Source organism: Rattus rattus, chromosome 2 (genome assembly GCF_011064425.1).
Source record: "Rattus rattus isolate New Zealand chromosome 2, Rrattus_CSIRO_v1, whole genome shotgun sequence".
Lineage (NCBI taxonomy): Eukaryota > Metazoa > Chordata > Mammalia > Rodentia > Muridae > Rattus > Rattus rattus.
In genome coordinates, this window is record NC_046155.1 from 212,321,739 (window position 1) to 212,341,237 (window position 19,499).

Here is a 19,499-nt window from a genome sequence, read left to right on the forward strand (position 1 = left end):
GATGTGTTTTTCCCCATCTTGTCTCCCACTATCTACCCCTTGGGGTATGAATCACAGGGAAACTCATAAGTAGCCATGCTTTCAAGGACTTGAGATAACTGTTGTTGAAAGGAACAAAGGAGCTGCAAGATTTGCAAGATCAGCAGAATCACCGAGTGTTCTGTTCAATTTTTCTTCTGTTATGCCACTACATCTTAAAAGATACAGGGTATTGTTGAGTGTGTGTATGTGGGGGGAGGGGTGCGGCTCCAATTTTGTAACTTTTAAAACTGTACATGAACTTTGAAACCTCATCAGAGTTTATTACTTCTACGGAAAGAGCAGATTCCCATTGGCCTTATCATTAAAATTTCCTTGTTTTTCATGCACTAAGCTTTTAGCACCTAAATGTTGGTATGGTGTGATTCCTTGGGGTGTGTTAGCATTCCACCATAAGGTTCATCTCTCCTGCTCACTCCTTCTCTCACTCTTTTCCTCCTTCCTTAACTCCTTCTCCCCTCTAGTTATTCATCCAAAGTCTTGTCAGGAAAGGACAGTATAAAGCCCGTGGGACTCTTTATTAGCAAATTATTACACTGCAGCCACTTGACAGATAACTGCTCCCAGAGCCTCTAGGGAGGCTGTTTTTCTGACGGCATTTCCTGTTGAAATTGTAAGCAAAACAGGGTGCCACTGCTATTCACCATCGTACTAAAACCTTTTAATTATAAATATCTTTCCTTGAACAATTAGGCAACACATCCAGTTTGAGCATCTAATAGTTACTCTCAAACCCAATGTTGATGAACATATTAGAGAGGCTCTATCCAGTGACTGCTCTCTGTACAGGAGCCTGACAGCGATGAGCAGACATGAAGGCTCTTCTGGGTTGGCCCGAATTCTCCTTCTAGAAATGCACCATTCAACCACTCAAACCTTCCCTCATCTTCTTTAAGTGCTGTTCAATTCATAAACTTGCTGTAAGGATTAACTATGGTTATACATATGAGTCCTTTGAACAGCGGCTATCACGGAGAAGGTCGAACACCCTGCACATTATTAATACCTTACGAAGGAGGTATCCAAGCTCCGTTGTGTAAGGAAAGGTCAGGAGAAATCAAGTGACATGAAAAAACTCCATAAAACATCTTTGGCAGGGCTCAGGTCCTTCTGAATGTCGCTCTGGCCTCCCTGACTACTACAAACATCCACCAATGTGGGGGATGTGCAGCCCGTCTTCTGTACAGCCACCAAAGCCCGTTGACACCAAGCAACAACACTCAACACTCAACGGTATGTGACAGCTAGGTGGAAGGATGCTGAAGGGAAGTATCCGCAGTTACTAATTTGTAAAACACTCCATGGAACCCGAAAATATTCTTTAGAGACTGCGGGACTAATCCCTCGTGTTTAATTTCCGAAAGAGCTAATTTTATACATCAAAGATGTACCTCTGAAGGCAGTAAATGTATAGCATTCTACTTCTGTGTAACTTCAGCTCTCTTAACCCCTCGTGGGTCTTTCCAGACAACAAAAGAATGCTAATGTTCGGCTCCCACTTATGCTTTCTTCCGGAGAGATGGAATTAAGCATTCCGGCTACTGAATATCTCTAGAGACAAGAATTCCACACCACGCATCCAACTCTTACTGATCATATTTTAATATGAAAGGTTGCCTCCTCAAACTACGTTACTAAGTGCATACGCTGCTTACGTTTCTTAGATCAACCATAATCTGTAATCTTGAGAGAGACTAACAAGCAATCCTAGCCAAACTAGATGTTTGCTAATGTGCTCATAAAATTATTCTTGCCAAAGAGCAACTTTCTTATCTATGTAAAGAACACATGCTTTGATTTATTCCGTTTCTCAGTAAATTAATCCAAAGAGAATTTTCTCATTATGTTTTCCTAAGCACAGCGTTCTCAGTAAGGACAGAAATAATTGCCAGTGAAATGAACCTTCCAGAGAATGTGTATGCTGTGGTAAGGTAGTCCACAAGTGAATGGATGAGATGGAAACAAGCTGGGCTTGCTAAAGATTCATTCCTGCCAAGGAGGCAGCGCTGTGCATTGTAAATTGTACAGACCATTGGAGGAGTGCAGAAAACCTGTACTGAGGCTGGGAAGGGTAAACCGCAGAGTCTGGAGGTGCCATTGGTTCCCCTAGCTTTTTTTCTTTTTCTCTGTCCAGAGACCCAGACCACCAACTCTGCACAAAGTGAAGTAGCTATGTCCTACATGCACAAGAATATCAATACAGCTTTGTGGTCAAGCCTTGTCTTTTCAGTTATAAACTAACCTCTCCCACGCCTTCAAGAGAGTGAACAGCTCTCTAGCACGGTCCCAATTATCCTAAACGTTTCCTTAGCACATTTCCGCATAGGTTATTCTGAGAGTATTTCCATAATTCATCCCTTCTAATGACAAACACAACACGACCCTGTCATACTCAGTCCATCAAGAATCCCCAAAGACAACCACTAAACTGTGGGAGCAGCTGGGGTGGAGGAAGCCATCATGAGTGATGGGTGATGGGACATGGCTGTCTCTCTAGGCTTTACTGCCACACTTAGCTACTTGGACCTAAGGACACACCAGTGAGTCTATGCACAGTGTTGTATGACACATTTCCAAAACACACTTTAACACACCCCAACTGTACTCCAACAACCTTTCAGTATTCACGTAATTAAAAATTTTTTTTTTCACAATTTGAGGACATTGCCTCCAGTCTAATGAACATTGTGGGACTATATAGTAGATGAACCAAGGATTGTCGTTTCAATTATGACGTTGTTTCTTATACTAAAAATGATGCTGTGTAGTTGGGAACCTACGTGTGGGACATTCATGGAGCAGGGCTGTGAGGGGCAGTGAGACAAAAGAGATTAAGACGAGACCTCCCAGTGGCCAGAGAAAAGTTATTATGCACATGGAACACTACACTGTCTTTGTGGACACAACAAGCTTCCCGCTTCTCATACGGTTTGTGGGAAAGAACGGTTCCTGTACCAGAGTGGTGTTCTGAAAACGGGCTGATCCATTGAGCAGCGGGACTATCTCTAACGTGAAAATACTACATGTTCTATCTGGAAAAACTGTTCTTCAAAAGAAGCTACTGAACAAAAAGGTTTCTGAAATTAGGACGGGAGTTTACACACTTGGGGGCCGCATCCTGTACTCAGCCTGATGTCATTACTGAAAAGCGATCCAGCTGTCTTCATGAGACACAGCTAATGGCTCCTAAGATGTCTCCAGTAGAGCTTAAATTAATGCTCTCTCTTTGGTTTGCAGCCACGCACATGGCGCGAAGGATTTAAAAATGGTGTCTGCAAATGTAATCACCATCCCGTCTCTGTGTAGTTTTTATTCTGGAACATAATGAACCTCTTTGAAAACAAAAAGAAAAACAAAAACTAGCTAAGTAACACTGGTGGGTGCAGAGATACAAGGAAGGCTCACTGCACCCAGTGAAAAAATACACTGAGCTTCACAATTCTCACTAACTCGTCAAAGTAAGTGGTGACATTTCTGAATGTTTCCCATGTTATAGAGAGGGCACACAAGGGCCAATTACAGGAGCGGCTTCTCTCCTGCCACGTGGAACCTGGGTGAAATTGAGGATAGCATTTGCCTGCTGAACTACCTCACTGAGCTGCCATTTCAAAACTTTAAGAACCACATTCATAACCCCATATGAACCAGGGAAATAAGGAAGTTTTCTCAATGAGTCATCTAATTAGCATGTTTCATCACTCACACCGGTAACACTACCATTTTAATACACACTCAGATGGGCAAATGCTTTTGTCCCTGAAAAATCCCCCTAGATCATGAGCATTTGTCAGTATTTCAGTAATATTTTTTAAAATATCTATGAAGATCCCCAAATCACCTGAACATCAATTTTTAATTATAGTTTGTTGGGTTTTTTAAAAGTTATTTACAAGTAAGAAAAAATATTGGGGTGGGAGGGAATCATTTTTCTGACCATTAAAATCTTACCTTTGATGGTATGGTTTTCTAAGGTTCATTGTTCAAACTGTAAAGTCACCGATCACATCATAATCGGCTAAGTAATTTCAAAAGGGGTCTGCCCTCATTTTATTAATGACAAACCCCAAATAACTAACCAAGTTGCAAAACACAAATAACAAAAACAGAAAGAACCCCCTCCCCCAAATAACTAAAGTAAATCTATGTTAAACAGTGAATGCCTGTTCTTTCAGGAAGACTTAACTTTAGATATATCCTTCATTTTTGCACAGTCTCCATGGTAACCACATTTCTTATGGCTCTGGGTATAAAATCAGTTCACATCTGTTTCTTATACAAGGAAAGCATTTTCTACATTCAGTGGCAGGCCCCCTCCACATGACCATGTCTAAAATTCTCCATGGTAAGTACATACCTCTGAGTGCCCAGGTACCTCGATTTTTTAAAATGACCAACTCCCCTACAGCCTAGAGTTGGACAGCCCCCAGTTTCTGACGGTTCCATTAATTCTGCAGGGCCTGCAACAAACGTAATAAGAAGAAATGTTAAAAAAGAAAGTATGACAAAGGAGCAGAAAGCTAAAGATTTAAATGTGTTGAATGAGAACAGGGTAGAAAAAACAACAACAACAACAACAAAAAATTCCACTTTTGAAACAATGTACACCTATAGAAAAACAAGTAGTTCTTCTAAAACAATTAAAGTGTTTTAGGCATCTCTGTTTTTCTAAGATTTCCCCATGGTTCACCTTGTCACAAAGGTTAGTTTTCTTTAAGACTGAAATTGTAAACTTTGAAATAACCTTCTTTTAAGATGTCAGACAACAGAGGTATTTAAATCTGACTTAATAGGAAAATTTTAAAGAACTGTTACCAAATAACAAATTGCACAAGGATACTCAAACACAAACACTAGGCTGTCCAATACAGAGTGCAAGCATCTTGCTGGAACTGTCTGAGCCAGCTACGTGGTCTGGCTGGAAGGGACAAAACCGTTACAAATCTCGGCAGCTCTTCTGCATTTCTAACCATCCTCATCCTCCTCCTCACTCATGTGCTCAGGTGAATGCCCTCCCACATGTGGCTCCCACATTTCCATGAATGACTAAATGAAATCTAGGATTTTCATTTGGCATCATGAAAGGTGCAGCACAAATACATTTCTTTTGCACTTCTCTTTCGTGTTTCACAATATTGATATTCTTTATGACTATGTTATCTATACAAACTATGCGTCATTGTTTATTTAACTAATACCTTCTTCCAGCAGTTTTATTTTAGACATTCTGCAATTAGAAATATACACTTGTGTTCAATGTGCCCTCAGTCTGCATATAACTCACATGAAGTTACTCACTGCATAATGAAAAAACACTATTTTTTAAAAAAGGACAGCTGACTACAGTATACTGTATTTCCCATATTTTTTGCATTGTACATATTCTTTAAAATTGAGATCATGGTATATTCTCCATGCACCCGACCCCATATGCTTTTTTTTACTGAACTGAAATCTTTATTGAAGACACTAGAGATTCACATGCAAAATAAATCATAAGGCAGAGGGTGGCCGCCTTTAGACATTTTTTTTTTCAATTTCTGTAGGTGATAACATTTTCAAAACAGTACCAGGTTACTATTAAATTTCATACTGAAATTTCAATTGTCTCACAAATTATCCTCTAGAAATTAGTACTAATTTCAAAAGGTCATATTTACTTGCAAATAAAACTCACATCATACTTCTTTAAGCAATGAGTGTGTGTGTGTGTGTGTGTGTGTGTGTGTGTATTGCTTGTGGCGATTAAAAGGGGAGAAATCAGAAAAATAGAAAGAAGTAGAGGAGACGAAAATTAAGCACATTATTTAAGAAATGAAAACACTGATTATGTTATTTAAGTGCATCTTACTTAGCGGAGCCTGAAGAGGGTGCCCGGTCTTGGAACACCAGCCTACGGGGTGAATATCCGGAGAGTCTGCGTCAATCCAGTAGTCATAGCAACTGCTCCAGCCATCAAAGTGAACCTGGGCGGCAGAAGAACATGGAGTCATAAGAATATTTCTCCTGTAAAACTTCAACACACAGCACAAACCTTTCATACTGTCTTCTCCTTTACACGGTGTATTTAATATCTAATAAATTGCTTTAATTATTTAAAAGAATAATTTTAAGTATTTAAAATTATTCACTCACAACTTGAAATAATAGATGCTTTTGAAATTATTATCGAATTATCTAAACACAAGTAACTGCCTTCCCAGAGACGTGTCAACAGTTCTACAGGTTTATCATACAAATCCTTAAATGCTGTCAGCAGAAGCAGAAGAAGAGTCATACACAGCATCTTCAAACAGCAAACGAGACACTCACAGACACCGCTGAGGTGATTTAAAAACCAAGGAGCAGGGTAAGGAGAGACGGGAAGAACAGAAGGGAAGACCTTTGAGGTCCATATAAAGTAAGATTTTTTTTAAGTACACTGCCTTGCTAGAAACACATCCTTGAACCATACCATTAAAAATAGTCTTGCATTTTTTAAAATTTACTTGCTTTTATTTTATGCGTGTTGGTGTTTTGCCTGCATACATGTCTATGCAAGCACATACATGTCTAATGACCGCAGAATCCAGAAGAGGGCATTAAATCTCCCGGGATTGTGGTTGTTAGGCCTCTGTGTGAGGATTGGGGATTAAACACATGTCTTCTCTGAAAAAGATCTAGTGCTCTTAGCCACTGAGTCCCAAAATAATCTTTCTCATAAACAACCATAGTATCTCTTAAAATACATTATAAAGTGGTGACAGTTGATACTGTTACTGGCCACTAAGGTAAGGGGAAGTGGTCTTTTAGTGAATGTTACTAGTTACCAGCCACCTATCTTTAGGTTATGTAATATATATATATATATATATATATATATATATATATATATATTTTAAACGGTTATACATATCAGATATATACATATTATATATGTGTAATATATTACTTTTTACAATCAGAGTTTATACTGAAGTACTTTATAGATTTTACCTTTTAGGTTGTTTGTCGATTTGACCCCTCAAAGTGTGTGAATCTTTCAATCCTTACAAGACAATAAATATTCTAGAAGAACGCCCGAATAAACACAGTACAATCATGGCAAGAGACCGAACTAAGCCTATAAAAGGTAACACTGATCAATTTAATTACATAAAAATGTAAAGCTTCAGATCGTAAGTCTGTTTAGAAGCAAGATGAAAGACGCCCAAAATAACTCACTATACAAATGACAGGGCCCTTTCTTCCTTACTAAGCCCAATCTATCAATAAAAGAGGCTGAGAACCGTATTAGAAAGCCAGCAAAGAGATGCGATGGCTAATCATCGAGAACAGAAATACAGATGGTTGGTAAATCTGTAAAGAGATGATTTATGTGCAATAGAGACAATTTATGTGCAATAGGAAACTTACAAATTAAATTATTTCATCACTGCTTCATAACTGTAATGAAGTACTGTTATGAATGGTAACGTAAATATCTAATCTGCGGGATATCTGATATGCAACCCCTAAAGGGGTCACACCCACAGGTTGGTAAACATTGTTCTGTAGTGTTAGTTCCTTGAGGTCAACTGCGGTATAGAAATGTCAATAGAAAATTCCATATTGTGGTAAAAAGAGAGAGCAGTTTCATACAACATTCTATAGTATATTGCTATAGTTGTGCAATTATTGGCGTTATTCTCTATATCTAGTGAATAAATTATACTGTATTGCAGCATGTATATACATATAGGTAAAAAAGCAGAGTATATGGGACTTTTATGTGTGGTTGCAGGCATCCACTAAGGATCCTGGAAGATATCCCCAATAGACAAGAGAATATGACGATATATATATATCACATCAAGCATGGTACACTTTTCTTAATGTGAATAGGCACTGAGGATCACCTGACAGGCAAGAACCAGTATAAAAACAGGCAGTGCTAATGGAGAGACATTTAGAGGCTGGAGCAATGGCTCAAAAGCTAAGAGCATCTCCTGCTCTTGCAGAGGACCTGGGTCCTTCCTAGTTTCCACATCAGGCAGCTCACAATTACCTGTCAGCTCCAACTCCATAGGCCCAGTGTCCCCTCTGGCCTCCAAAGGCACAGGCACACATATATACTCAGACATAGACAATAAGTAAGTACATAAGCAAATTAAAAAACAAGTAATAGTATAGAGAGAATTTGAGAAAACAGTCAAAGAAAATGAAGAAACACTGCTATAGGAAACAAAAAAGTCAAAGAAAATGAAACATTGCTATAGGAAACAAAAAAAAGATGCTTTATTTTAGTCTATGTACTTATGTATGTATGTATGTGTTATGTATGCATGTATCTATGCATGCATGTATCTATGTATGTATCTATGTATGCATGTATGCATGTATTTATCTATTTATATATCTATCTATATGTATCTGTATATATATATGTATGTATCTATATGTATCTATGTATGTATCTATTTGTATCTATGTATGTATGTATCTATTTGTATCTATGTATGTATGTATCTATGTATGTATTTATGTATGTATCTATGTGTATATGTACATATGCATGTATGTATGTATGTATCTATGTATGTATTTATGTATGTATCTATCTGTGTATGTATATATGCATGTATGTATGTATGTATGTATGTATGTATGTATCTATCTATCTATCTATCTATCTATCTATCTATCTATCTATCCAGTTTCGTTGTTTTTATTTTCCTTCTTCTTTTTATCCTAGACAGGGTTTCCTCTGCGGCCCTGGCTCTCACCGTGCAGAGCAGGTGCTGGGATTAAAGGCGTGCACCACCTCCACCCAGCTTGTAGATGCTTTTTAAAAGAAGCGGGGACTAAATAATATTGTTGGGTTTTTTTTTTTTTTTAATTTCTTGAAAAAAAAAATCACAGATGCAATTAAAAATGCAACAGAAAGTTTGAAAAATAGATGAAGGTATTTCTAAGCAAAGAGAATTTCAAAACAAGAGTATCAACCTGACAGTCAACAGCAGAGCAGTGACTTCCAAGAAGAGGAGAGATAAGAAAGCTATCAAAGCAGCAGAAGGAGGATATGCCAGAGACAGCGGGGCACAAAGCACCGCCACGGAAAGGCGTGGGGACCCAGTGTGACAAACAGAAAGACAACACCGCAAAGCATGAGGCCACCAGAGACAAGTGCTCCAGAAACAAGCCCATGGGCCAAAGAGAAACCATCAGAATCCTTTGGTGTCCAAAAGCTGCAGGAGATGCCACAGAGCGATGCAGTACTCTGAGTAAACGCTCCCTCCTTAAAATACTAACCTCGTCACACTGCCCACCGCAAAGCCAGTAGATGGACATTTTCCCTTGCTTAGTGTTTCAGCAAAAGGACCTCAGGATGCAGCCTGCGAACCAGCCAGGCTGGGAGTACGCACTCACTCAGCTGCAGCAGGAGACTGCAGAGTTGTGGGGAAAACAGCTCAAGAGAAGGAGACAGACACCCACTGCTGAAAAACATACTAGCACTTTTGACTCAGAACACATCACAACGACGGTAGCATTTGCAAAAATCTAATAAGAAGATAGAAATTGTTTTAAAAAAAGAAACTTCAAAGAGATCATTTACGACAACAACAACAACAACAACAACAACAACAACAACAACAAAAGAAAAATAGTTTTAAAAGACCTGACTTAGAAATGAACAAGAGTAGTGTATTCACACTAACAACAGGGACGGGTGAAAAATCAAAACCAAAGCAAAACACGGCCAGTTCTAGATCCTGAGTTCCAGAGCAGAGAGAAATTAAAGCATACTTAAAATAGTGAGGCAAAGCCTCAAAAATAATGAGAATTGAACTGAGAAATACAGGTGCATAAAAATCATTTAAAAAACTGGGGACAAACTATCATGCACAACACGTGTGACTGAAGAGGGATGTGGCACTACTTCATGTCCTGTCCCCAAAGCCGGTTAGAGCAGACCCTCATTCTGCTCCCTCCCTGCCTTCAACAGCACCCAACAAAAATGACTATCTCCCCACCACGGAGCCTCGAGGTGTTAAGTGATATAAACCGTAACACTTCAAGAGCTGATCTCATTTAACAGAGTTGACTTAGTTCCTGAGACACTTAAAACATGAAACCACACAAGTAAATGTGTGCGACTCTTCCTTTTCTGCAAAACAGAAACAATCCCATTTGCTGTATTATCTCATGAGATGGAAGAAAAACTCCTCCTGGTGCTGGATCCTTTTTATCCCCAATGCCTCTGCTGAATCTGAAACTGAGTCCCTGTCCATCAGCTCGCCATTGAAGGTGTTTAGAAATAGGCCGTCTGCACTGTGATTCAAGTCCAGTGCTTGACTTTCATTCTAAAAACTCAGCAAAGATTACCATCTTCCACGTAGCCACAGCCAGCTCCTCATTGGATATGGTGGAGTGAGCAAGATGTTTCCTAAGACTGGGGGTTCGGCAACTAGATGAGGGATGGGGGCCGGCGAGAGGCTTCCCCGTTAGTGAATTCACATCTTACAGTATTGTATTCCTCTAGATCAAAGTTCTCAGACACAGACCAATAAAAAATATTATTTCAAATTAATACAAGACCTAACACTTTACAGTCAGTCTCAGGACTGTCATTATTTTTAGTATATTTCTTTACAGAATCCATTATGGATTTATACTTTTAGAAAAAAAAGAAATAATTTACTTGCTAATCTCAACCTGAATATTTTACTTCCCAAGCCTAAGTACCTTATTGAAATATTCTCCATTAATACAATGTAGACACATAGTAATTTATTTTCCCATGGACTACTGAGGTTGCTCTCAGTGTTTAATGCCACAGACAGTGCAGTGCTTGGGCTTTTATTTTTGCACATTCCTTCTGGTTACTTCCCAAAGCTACCAGGACTGAAACTCAGAAGGATAAACACATTCTAACATTTTGATGCCAAAGCGGCCTATGGAAGAACTTGGGTACTTCATATTCCTCCCCACCATTATAGGATGCTAAGTTCATTTCTCCAACTGAAGAGCTGTCGTCATACACACGAAGAAGCTGGTGTGAAAATCACATTATACTTGACGGAGTCTTCTGCTGATTTATTAAAAGTGGTTTATTATTAGATGTCTATTCAAACTGTTAGCGCTAAAGCTCTGGCTTCTTTATGATCCTCACATCACGACCGACTATAATGAATAGCAGAGTGTGCCGGAATGCCTGGCAGTGGGGGCGCACACCTTTAGTCCCAGCACTTGGGAGAGAGACTCAGGTGAATCACAGGTTAAGGACAGCCCGGTCCACGACAGCCAGAGCTACACAGAGAAACCTCATCTCAAAAAAATCCAAAAAAAAAAAAGTGTACTAGAAAATGGTTAACACAGACTTTACAGTTTTTATATGAGTTTGCAAAAACTTACGACTGGCTAGACTGATTGGATTATAAGCATATTGAGTTAAACATAAAAGTTTATTTTAGAGCAATAAGTTTATAAAACTGCATATTACACAATTTACATATTTTCATGTTATTTTGTTTTATTATCTTATAAATTATCATTAGAAATTACTAGTGAGGGTTGGAGAGAAGGGTGCTCTTCCAGGGGACCCGGGGTTCCATTCCCAACACCCACATGGCAGTCCAGTCTATAACTCTCCAGAGATTCTGAGACCCTCACACAGACATATTTGAGGGCAAAACACCAACAAAATAAAATAAAATAAATTATGAACATAAAATAAACTATGTGTTTGATAAGACACAGCGAATGATTTGATTTACTGCCGCTTTGGAAAACTGCAGTGTGGAACTGAGTCCTTTCCTTGCCGGTGATGACTAAAGTGCTTTATCGAATCTGCCAGAGTCTCAGCCTCCTCTGCACGGCATCAGCCGATGACACACATGGCCCACCCCAGAGCAGCGTGAATGAGAGCCTCATAGAATAGCACGTGCCGATAACGACCTGCCATTCGTATAGATATTGCTGTTCCTAGCAGAAAAGTCAACTGGTCCTGGCAAGAAAGTAGGATGGGATCCGTCCCGGCTAGAGAGAGAAATGATTGGAGAAGCCTTCAGAAACCGATGAGGCCTTCGAGCATTGTGTCAGAACAACACACTCAAATACTACATGTGGGCGGAACCAGCCAAATCATTTAGATAATGACTCAACTTAGGAGAAACAACTGATGCTGTATTAATCCAGTTCTAGTAAAAACCCGATTTTATTTATGCAACTATCTTTACTTATACTTTATAGTCTTTGGCTGAGCTGACAAAAATTCTTGAGCTCTTAAAAAGTGTTCTGTTAGAACACGATGCATCTCTTTTCTCTTGGTTTTGTTTTTTGTTTTTCAGGGCAGGTTTTCTCTGTGTAGTCCTGGGTGTCCTGGAGCTCACAGAGATCCACCTGCCTCTGCCTCCTGAGTATCGGGATTAAAGGTGTGTGCCAACATCCAACGCCTGGCTTCCTTTTCTCCTGAAGAGAATGTTACCCTAAGACGTTGTATCTCCTTTCTCCAGTACACATTTAAAATATCCAACTACCTTTCATAGTTAAAAATGAAAAACATCTTAGGGCAATAGGCAAAGCCACTTTTCGTATCTGCTTGGTTTTAGTAATTTAATTATAGTGGTTAAGCTCACTGTCTAGTAAAGTTTCCATTTAAGATGTGGATTAACACAGGCAAGCAAACCAGGGCAGACGAGGCTTACTTTTATCCGGTGATCATCCGTGTCTGCTACCGTTGCTACTCTGATGAACAGCGGGTTTCTTTTGTCCACAGCCTCAAGCTTCATTTTTTTCTGGAATCCATGTGGAGGTTTCTGCCACACAAGAAACACGTTATGGTGAGGAGGGGCAGGTTGACGAACAGCAGTCGCCGCTGAATTGTTTAGGTTACCCATTCTCTGATTAGCACTGAGTGACACTTCCCAGTCAAAGCCCACAGCTCAACACCTGCAGGAGGACATCCTAGAGCAGAGAGAGGGGAGGGGCAGAGACACTGCAGCCCTGTGATCAACCAAAAGGAAGACCAGACATTTTCCTTACTGGTCAAGGTGCCACGGTAAAAGTCAATAGTCATGGAACTTGTTTTTAAAAAAGACAGAAAAACAAAGCGGCTGAAACGAAACATCTAGAAGTGGTAACCAGGGAGAGGGAAAGATAATGTAAAGAAGTCACAATCCTTCTGAACAAGGTGGAACGGCTCTTCTGGGAAAGAGAGCTTAACGCTCAGAGGTTAAGTTTCTGAGAAAGCCACAGGCTGAAGAAGGTGGATTTTCCGCATGGAGCTGGTATATTATATAAAATAATGTGAAGAACGCAACATGATGCTTGCCAGCAAACTGGAAAAATCCCAGTACTACCACTCAAGGAACACCAGACACACAGGCTGTGGGCCAGCCATGCATCTGGTTAAAAGCCTGCATAGTAGAACAGGCAGCAAAGACCACACCCTGTCAGCCTTACCTTGTTTAAAGCCTGACCATCTGTCAGGTGGAACCATAAAAACTCTCTCATACTTTCTCTCCTTAAAAATCCACGAGATTCTTTTTCTCTATATTTTGAACTGTTCCTACTAAGTCTACCATCAATTAATAAAAATTTCTGTACGAAAGCATCCTCTAAAGGAGAAGACTGTCTATAGAAGACAAAGCCATGTTTAAAAAAATATATATTATTTTGTTTTTGAAACAGGATCTCCATATATAGCCTGGGCTGACTTTGAACTGTGCTGCTCCCCATGTACCTATCAAATACTAGGAACGCGTATCGAATGCCTGACTCTTGCAAGGGCCCAGATTGCAAGTTTACTCTCCAGAACCCATATTTAAAAAGTACACATGGTGTGCACCCTCAAAATCCCAGGTGGAGGTGTGGAGGGAAGCAGATCTCTGTGGCATACACCGGCCGACCTAACCTAATCAGCAAGTTTCAAGCCAGTGAGCCACCCTATCTCAAAAACTGAGATAAGCCTCTGAGGCAAAAACAGTCAAGGTTCTCCTGCACCCTGTTCCAATGCCTGCCTCCCTGACACACATTACCCATAGTTACCCATAGACACAAATCACAGTAACAATTTTGATTCTCAAAATCTAAAGACTTCGAAAGTATCTGCCTTGGCTCTTAGATTTCTTCACATAGCTAAGTCAGCTGACCAGTTTCTTAAACGTTCACGAACAAACATCGTCATCAATACATAATCAATCAGAGGTATGCAGCAAATTCTCTTACCACTTTGAAAGCTCTTGCAGGAGCAGGTAAAGAATTGGTCTCTTCTAGATATTTATCCCAGGAAAAGTGTTTCACATGCGAATAGCCTAAGAAATAAAGAACAGCATGAATCCTATGAGGGTGTGACGAAAACGAAATAACAAATAGTCCTACCAAAAAAAATAAATAAAAAAATAAAAAAAAAAAAAAAAAGACCCTCCAGAGCTACTGCTTGAATGATCACTTAATTCCTTTCTGATCACTTATCTGATTCCATCGCTGTTTACATGTGATAATAAAGACAGTGAAATGAAAGGATTTACAAGTATTATTGATGAAATATTTCAGATATTCCTTTCGTTTGTTAGGCCAAATAAAGAAACATGCTCCAGTCACAGAACAGTATTTAAAGAATGTGTAAAAACAACTTCTTGTGCCTCTACCCTGCTGCCTCTGTTCTCGATAGTGTCCCAAATCCTTCAGGCAGCCATGATGGGGGCCTACTTGCCACACGAAGGGGAAATCTGTGGATATATTAGCAGTAACGGAGGTCAGGCTTCTACCCACCTGAGAACAGGTATAGACATGGACAGAAGAAAACTAAAACGAAGCCAATAGTTTGAGATTTCAATCGGGGCCAGTGGTATCAATGGAAGGTGTTTTATTTTAGCAAACACTAGCACCGAAATAGGAAAGATTAAGAAGTTCTGCCTACGCTTACAGATGCACACCCCCTACAACCAGTGAGATGCCCTTCTGGGAATAAGCAAATAGCTACCAGACTGTGATTAGTAAATAGCACTCGCCACTTAAAAAATAATCTTGGTGAAATGGCTGTAGGGCTGTGTGATGATCAGTGAGTATATGTTACTTGCAGCTGCTCCATTGAGTAGCTCTCAAACCCCAAGGCAAACGTGTGAAAAATAGGTTGAACCACCACCAAAAAGGGGCTGCTACTTGGTACACCTTTAAAACACCTGCATAAAAGTCAATAATAAACTCTTGAGATAAAGTTAGCAGGGGCTGGAGAGATGGCTCAGCAGTTGAGAACACTGGCTGCTTTTCAAGAGATCCTAAGTTCAATTCCCGGCAATCACAGGGTGGCTCATGGCCATCTGTAATGGGATCTGATGCCCTCTTCTGGTGTGTCTGAAGACAGCTACAGTGTACTCATATACATAAAATAATAATAATAATAATAATAATAATAATAATAATGATGATGATGATGTTAGTAATTTACAGTTCTACAAAGATATAAATAAATTAACTGGATGGATAACTGGGGAGTGAAAAAGCTAATCTTTGCAGAAGAATATCAATTAAATATACAAAAGTAGATAAAATAGACAAATTACCATTATCCATTAACATTCATCAACTTAGAATAGTAATTAGTTCCAAATAGAAATATTAGCAGATGGTATAACTGAAAGACAGATGAGATATGAGGTAATTACAGAATCTCAAATATCTCTAGAAAAAAGGACTGACAAATATGTCCTTGAGCCGTGCCCTTGAGAAGTTTACAATAAAACACTGTGGCAGTCTTGAGGCAGGAGATGGGGTTGGGGGAGGGGGGAAGGGGGATGGCGTTCAACTTGGAGACAGGCATGGGGTGCTTTCATTTAGTCCTACTCAAGAACCAGAGGCAGGAGGATCTCGGTGGCTCTGACACCAGCATGCTCTACATACTGAGTTCCAGGCCATCATGGCTACCTGGTAAGACTGTTTGAAAAAGAAAACTAAGAAAAATAAAAACAAATGTGTGATTTGGGCCTAGTCATTAGGAAATGTCAATCATACTCAAATGACAACACTCTGGACAAAATAATTAGTCTATAAGTCTCACATATACTAAGGTTTGGTTGTCAAGGCGACTCTAACAAGGGACTAGAGATCTGTGGCTGAGTAATCTTACAGGATTCTTTTGCATGTGGGGACAGCTGTCAAACATGAATGAGTCTTTGGCTCCAGCTGAAGTACATACAAATTTATAAATACTCTTGAAGCTTCTCTACCCCAGAAGCTGTTTCCAAGTAAGTTAAAACAAGATATGCAAACCTACATATATGCAGACATTTTTAAAGAATATCTAATGAACTTACCTTGTACATTTTAACTTGCCAGAATATTTTAAAAAGAAACACTATATACAGAAAAGGCTAATAAACTTTTAAACTACAAAGATGGGAAGCCATGCCTGTCTCTATTTCCCTCTGAACTTAAAATCAAACATATGTAAAGTTATCGTTTAGAAAACCCAAAGTAAAAGGAGTTGTATGTAATAACCACGCCCCAGCAGAGCAGCCCATGTCCCACCTTCAACACCACATCCACTTTCCTGACACGTCCATGTTATCTACTGCGTGCTAAGACAATTAAGTGCAAAAATGAATCTCAAGTTGAAACCACCAAAGGTCAAACTTTGTCAAAGAACATGATATCTAAGGTTGGGATACAGATAATGCCAATATTAATGCTCATAGTTGAAGCTCTATCTGGGGTGAGCCGGTCAGTGCCTGTAGCCGATGCAGGGCTTTGTAGAATGACACTGTAACTCTCACATTTATGTGTTTACTCACTCCCTACACAGCCGCTTCTGTACCGCAACTGAGCCGTGATATTGTGACAGGGGCTATAGGGCATGCCACATTTAAAGTATCTATTCTTTTAAAAAACAAAAACAAAAACATGGCCAACTCTTCAAATATCTGGAAAACATTAGAAAAAACATAAATCCAAACCTGGTGGTGTAGTCAGTGTTCTTCTGTGTTCTTTACACCATCCAACTGGATGAATGTGTGGGCTGTTTGATTCGCACCTGCAGGTTATAAAGAGCTGGAGTTACTAGAGAGGTAGGCAAATGCTGTCAGAAGTTTTTAAGAGGAAAATCAAGTAGCAATTATGAACACATCTAAGAGTTCTATTTATTATAACCTATCTAATTTGGGGAAAAAAAACTAAAAGATCTCTCTTCATATAAATATATGTATGAAGTTTTCACACATACAGTTTATTTTTGCTAGATAAATATTACATGGATTTGACACTGTTTTATTTTTCCATACACACACACACACAAAAATGTTGTTAAAGCCCAAAACTTTAAAGGCAGAAAGAGTACACAGAGAGCATCATTTCCAAGGTGAAAATCATGTAAACAGAAAAGCTAAAATTACTTTAGCATCTCTAAGGCATGTGGGTTAGACCACTCTCAAAACTTGGCGTGCTAGAGTACATACAGAAGTCAGAAGACTAGTGAAGGGCCATGGGAAGGGAGTGCCCAAGGAGAGAGCACAGACATGGTGTGATGGGGGGATAACAGAATGAAGAGGTCTAACCAGCACTAAAATATCACGTGGGAACTTACTTAAATTACACACACACACACACACACACACACACACACACACACACACATACACACATAAATAGACACACACACACAGAGAATAAATAGATTTCTCCTATAATGGAGCAGGGAGGCAATACTTCTGTTCACTATAGCACTATAGACTAGCAAAGGCCCAGTGCAAATGTATGAATATATATAGTAACAGCGTGCTATTTCTCTTCCCCTTTAGAATTGCAGATCCCAGAGAACCAAGCCAGCCATTCTTCCTCTGTTGCTCTCTCCTGCCCAGCATTTTTACTCTAATTAAGCACACAGTTACTATATCCGCACAGAGAGCTGGTGCTTTTGACTCTGTGCTCCTAAACACACTTGTTCTGTGAGTCCCTCACCTCAGCAAGAACGAGTTTGACCCATTTATCTACACGCTCATTGTTTAGTCTCGAGTGAGATAATGTGCTAAAAAGCAATGTGTCCAGCCGGCTGACACTGGACAGACCCTGAAGAAATGGCCACAGTAAAGTAAGCGTAAGTCTCTTGCTTCTAATGGCACCAACAATTTTGTAGAAAGAAACTATAGCAATAAAAAGATAACTGGGGTTGGGGATTTAGCTCAGTGGTAGAGCGCTTGCCTAGCAAGCACAAGGCCCTGGGTTCAGTCCCCAGCTCCGAAAAAAAGGAAAAAAAAAAAAAAAGAAAAAAAAAAAATAAAAAGATAACTGTCCTTTGTCTCTGCAGAAGACTGGAGCCCAGGAACCCAGAAGATAACAAATCCAGAGATGATTAAGTACCTTACATAAATGTTGTGACATTTGCATATTCTGCATGTGCAGTCTCCCATTAAATTGCCCCTACATTACTTACACTAGCTAGTACAATAGAAGTATTTAGGGGGTTGTTATAGGGGAATGAATTATTTTAAGCATGTACATGTTTAGGACGTATGCAGCCATCACAAGCCTAATTAAATTTATGAGCTGTGGTTGGCACGAAGGAAAAGCCCATGAAGTAAAAGAGTGGGTTGAGACTGCAACGGTGTCCCTTTATATAGCCCAGCCAAGGCTGCCTCTCAGAGGCAGTTATGTGAGCAGAGACTTGTGCAATGAGAGGGAAGTGAGCCACTCAGACACAGAAAGGAAACTTCTGGGCAGAGACAAGTCCACAGGTTCTGAATGGGACCCTAGTAGAGCTGTAACGGGGATAGGAAAGGATAGACAGGAAGCAAACAATATAAAATGGTGTCAGAATGTTAGAGGAGGTGACAAAGTGTAGGATTTTAGTCAAGAATGATGTAAAACATTGTGGAGGGTGTTCTACAGAGAAGGAGCTTAGCCTGATTTATGGGTTTTTTGTTTTTGTTTTTGTTTTTTTTTCCAGTTGGTTGGTTTTGCAAGACAGGGTTCTTTGCGTAGCCCTGGCTGTCCTGGAACTCACTCTATAGACTAGGCGGGCCTCCACCTGACTCTGCCTCCTGAGTACTGGGATTAAAGGTGTGTGCACCACCACCCAGCTCTGACTTACGTTTTAAAGCAATTATTGTAACTCTTATGCAAACAGGCGTCCATACCAGAGGCCAGTTAGACGGTGCCACAAAAGATCCCAGAGGCCTTGACCACAGCGGAGGAAAACAGAGCGATCAGGTTTGGGTGAACATTGTAAACAGAACTAAGGTCGGTACATTTAACATAGGATGTGAGTGAACTGAGGAACGAAGCCGTGGGCATAGGCGGCAGGAACGCCATTTCCTGGGCTAGGAGAGACTGTCAGCAACGCCTCTGACATTTCAAGTGGCGAATGAGAACGCTCTGGGCATGTTTAGCAAACGTGTTAGGCAAACAGGAAAGAAATGTCAAATAAACCACGGACACCAACGTCTGGAAAGAGATCACACAGAAGGAAGATCAGGGCTCAGAATGTCCACTCTGGAGTTATCAGCGTTTGG

General features: G+C 39.9%; 1 protein-coding gene across 1 annotated transcript in view; it reads right to left on the bottom strand.

Moving 5' to 3' along the window:
• L3mbtl3 (L3MBTL histone methyl-lysine binding protein 3) overlaps positions 1-19,499 on the bottom strand; it is a 100,372-nt gene that overhangs the window by 21,503 nt on the left and 59,370 nt on the right. Inside the window, exons 13-17 of the mRNA XM_032894911.1 lie at positions 16,950-17,026; positions 14,224-14,309; positions 12,702-12,812; positions 5,888-6,002; positions 4,394-4,496 (exon numbers count right to left, since the gene is read on the bottom strand). Coding sequence (XP_032750802.1) covers positions 4,394-4,496; positions 5,888-6,002; positions 12,702-12,812; positions 14,224-14,309; positions 16,950-17,026 — 492 coding nt within the window. The remainder of the gene's footprint in view (positions 1-4,393; positions 4,497-5,887; positions 6,003-12,701; positions 12,813-14,223; positions 14,310-16,949; positions 17,027-19,499) is intronic.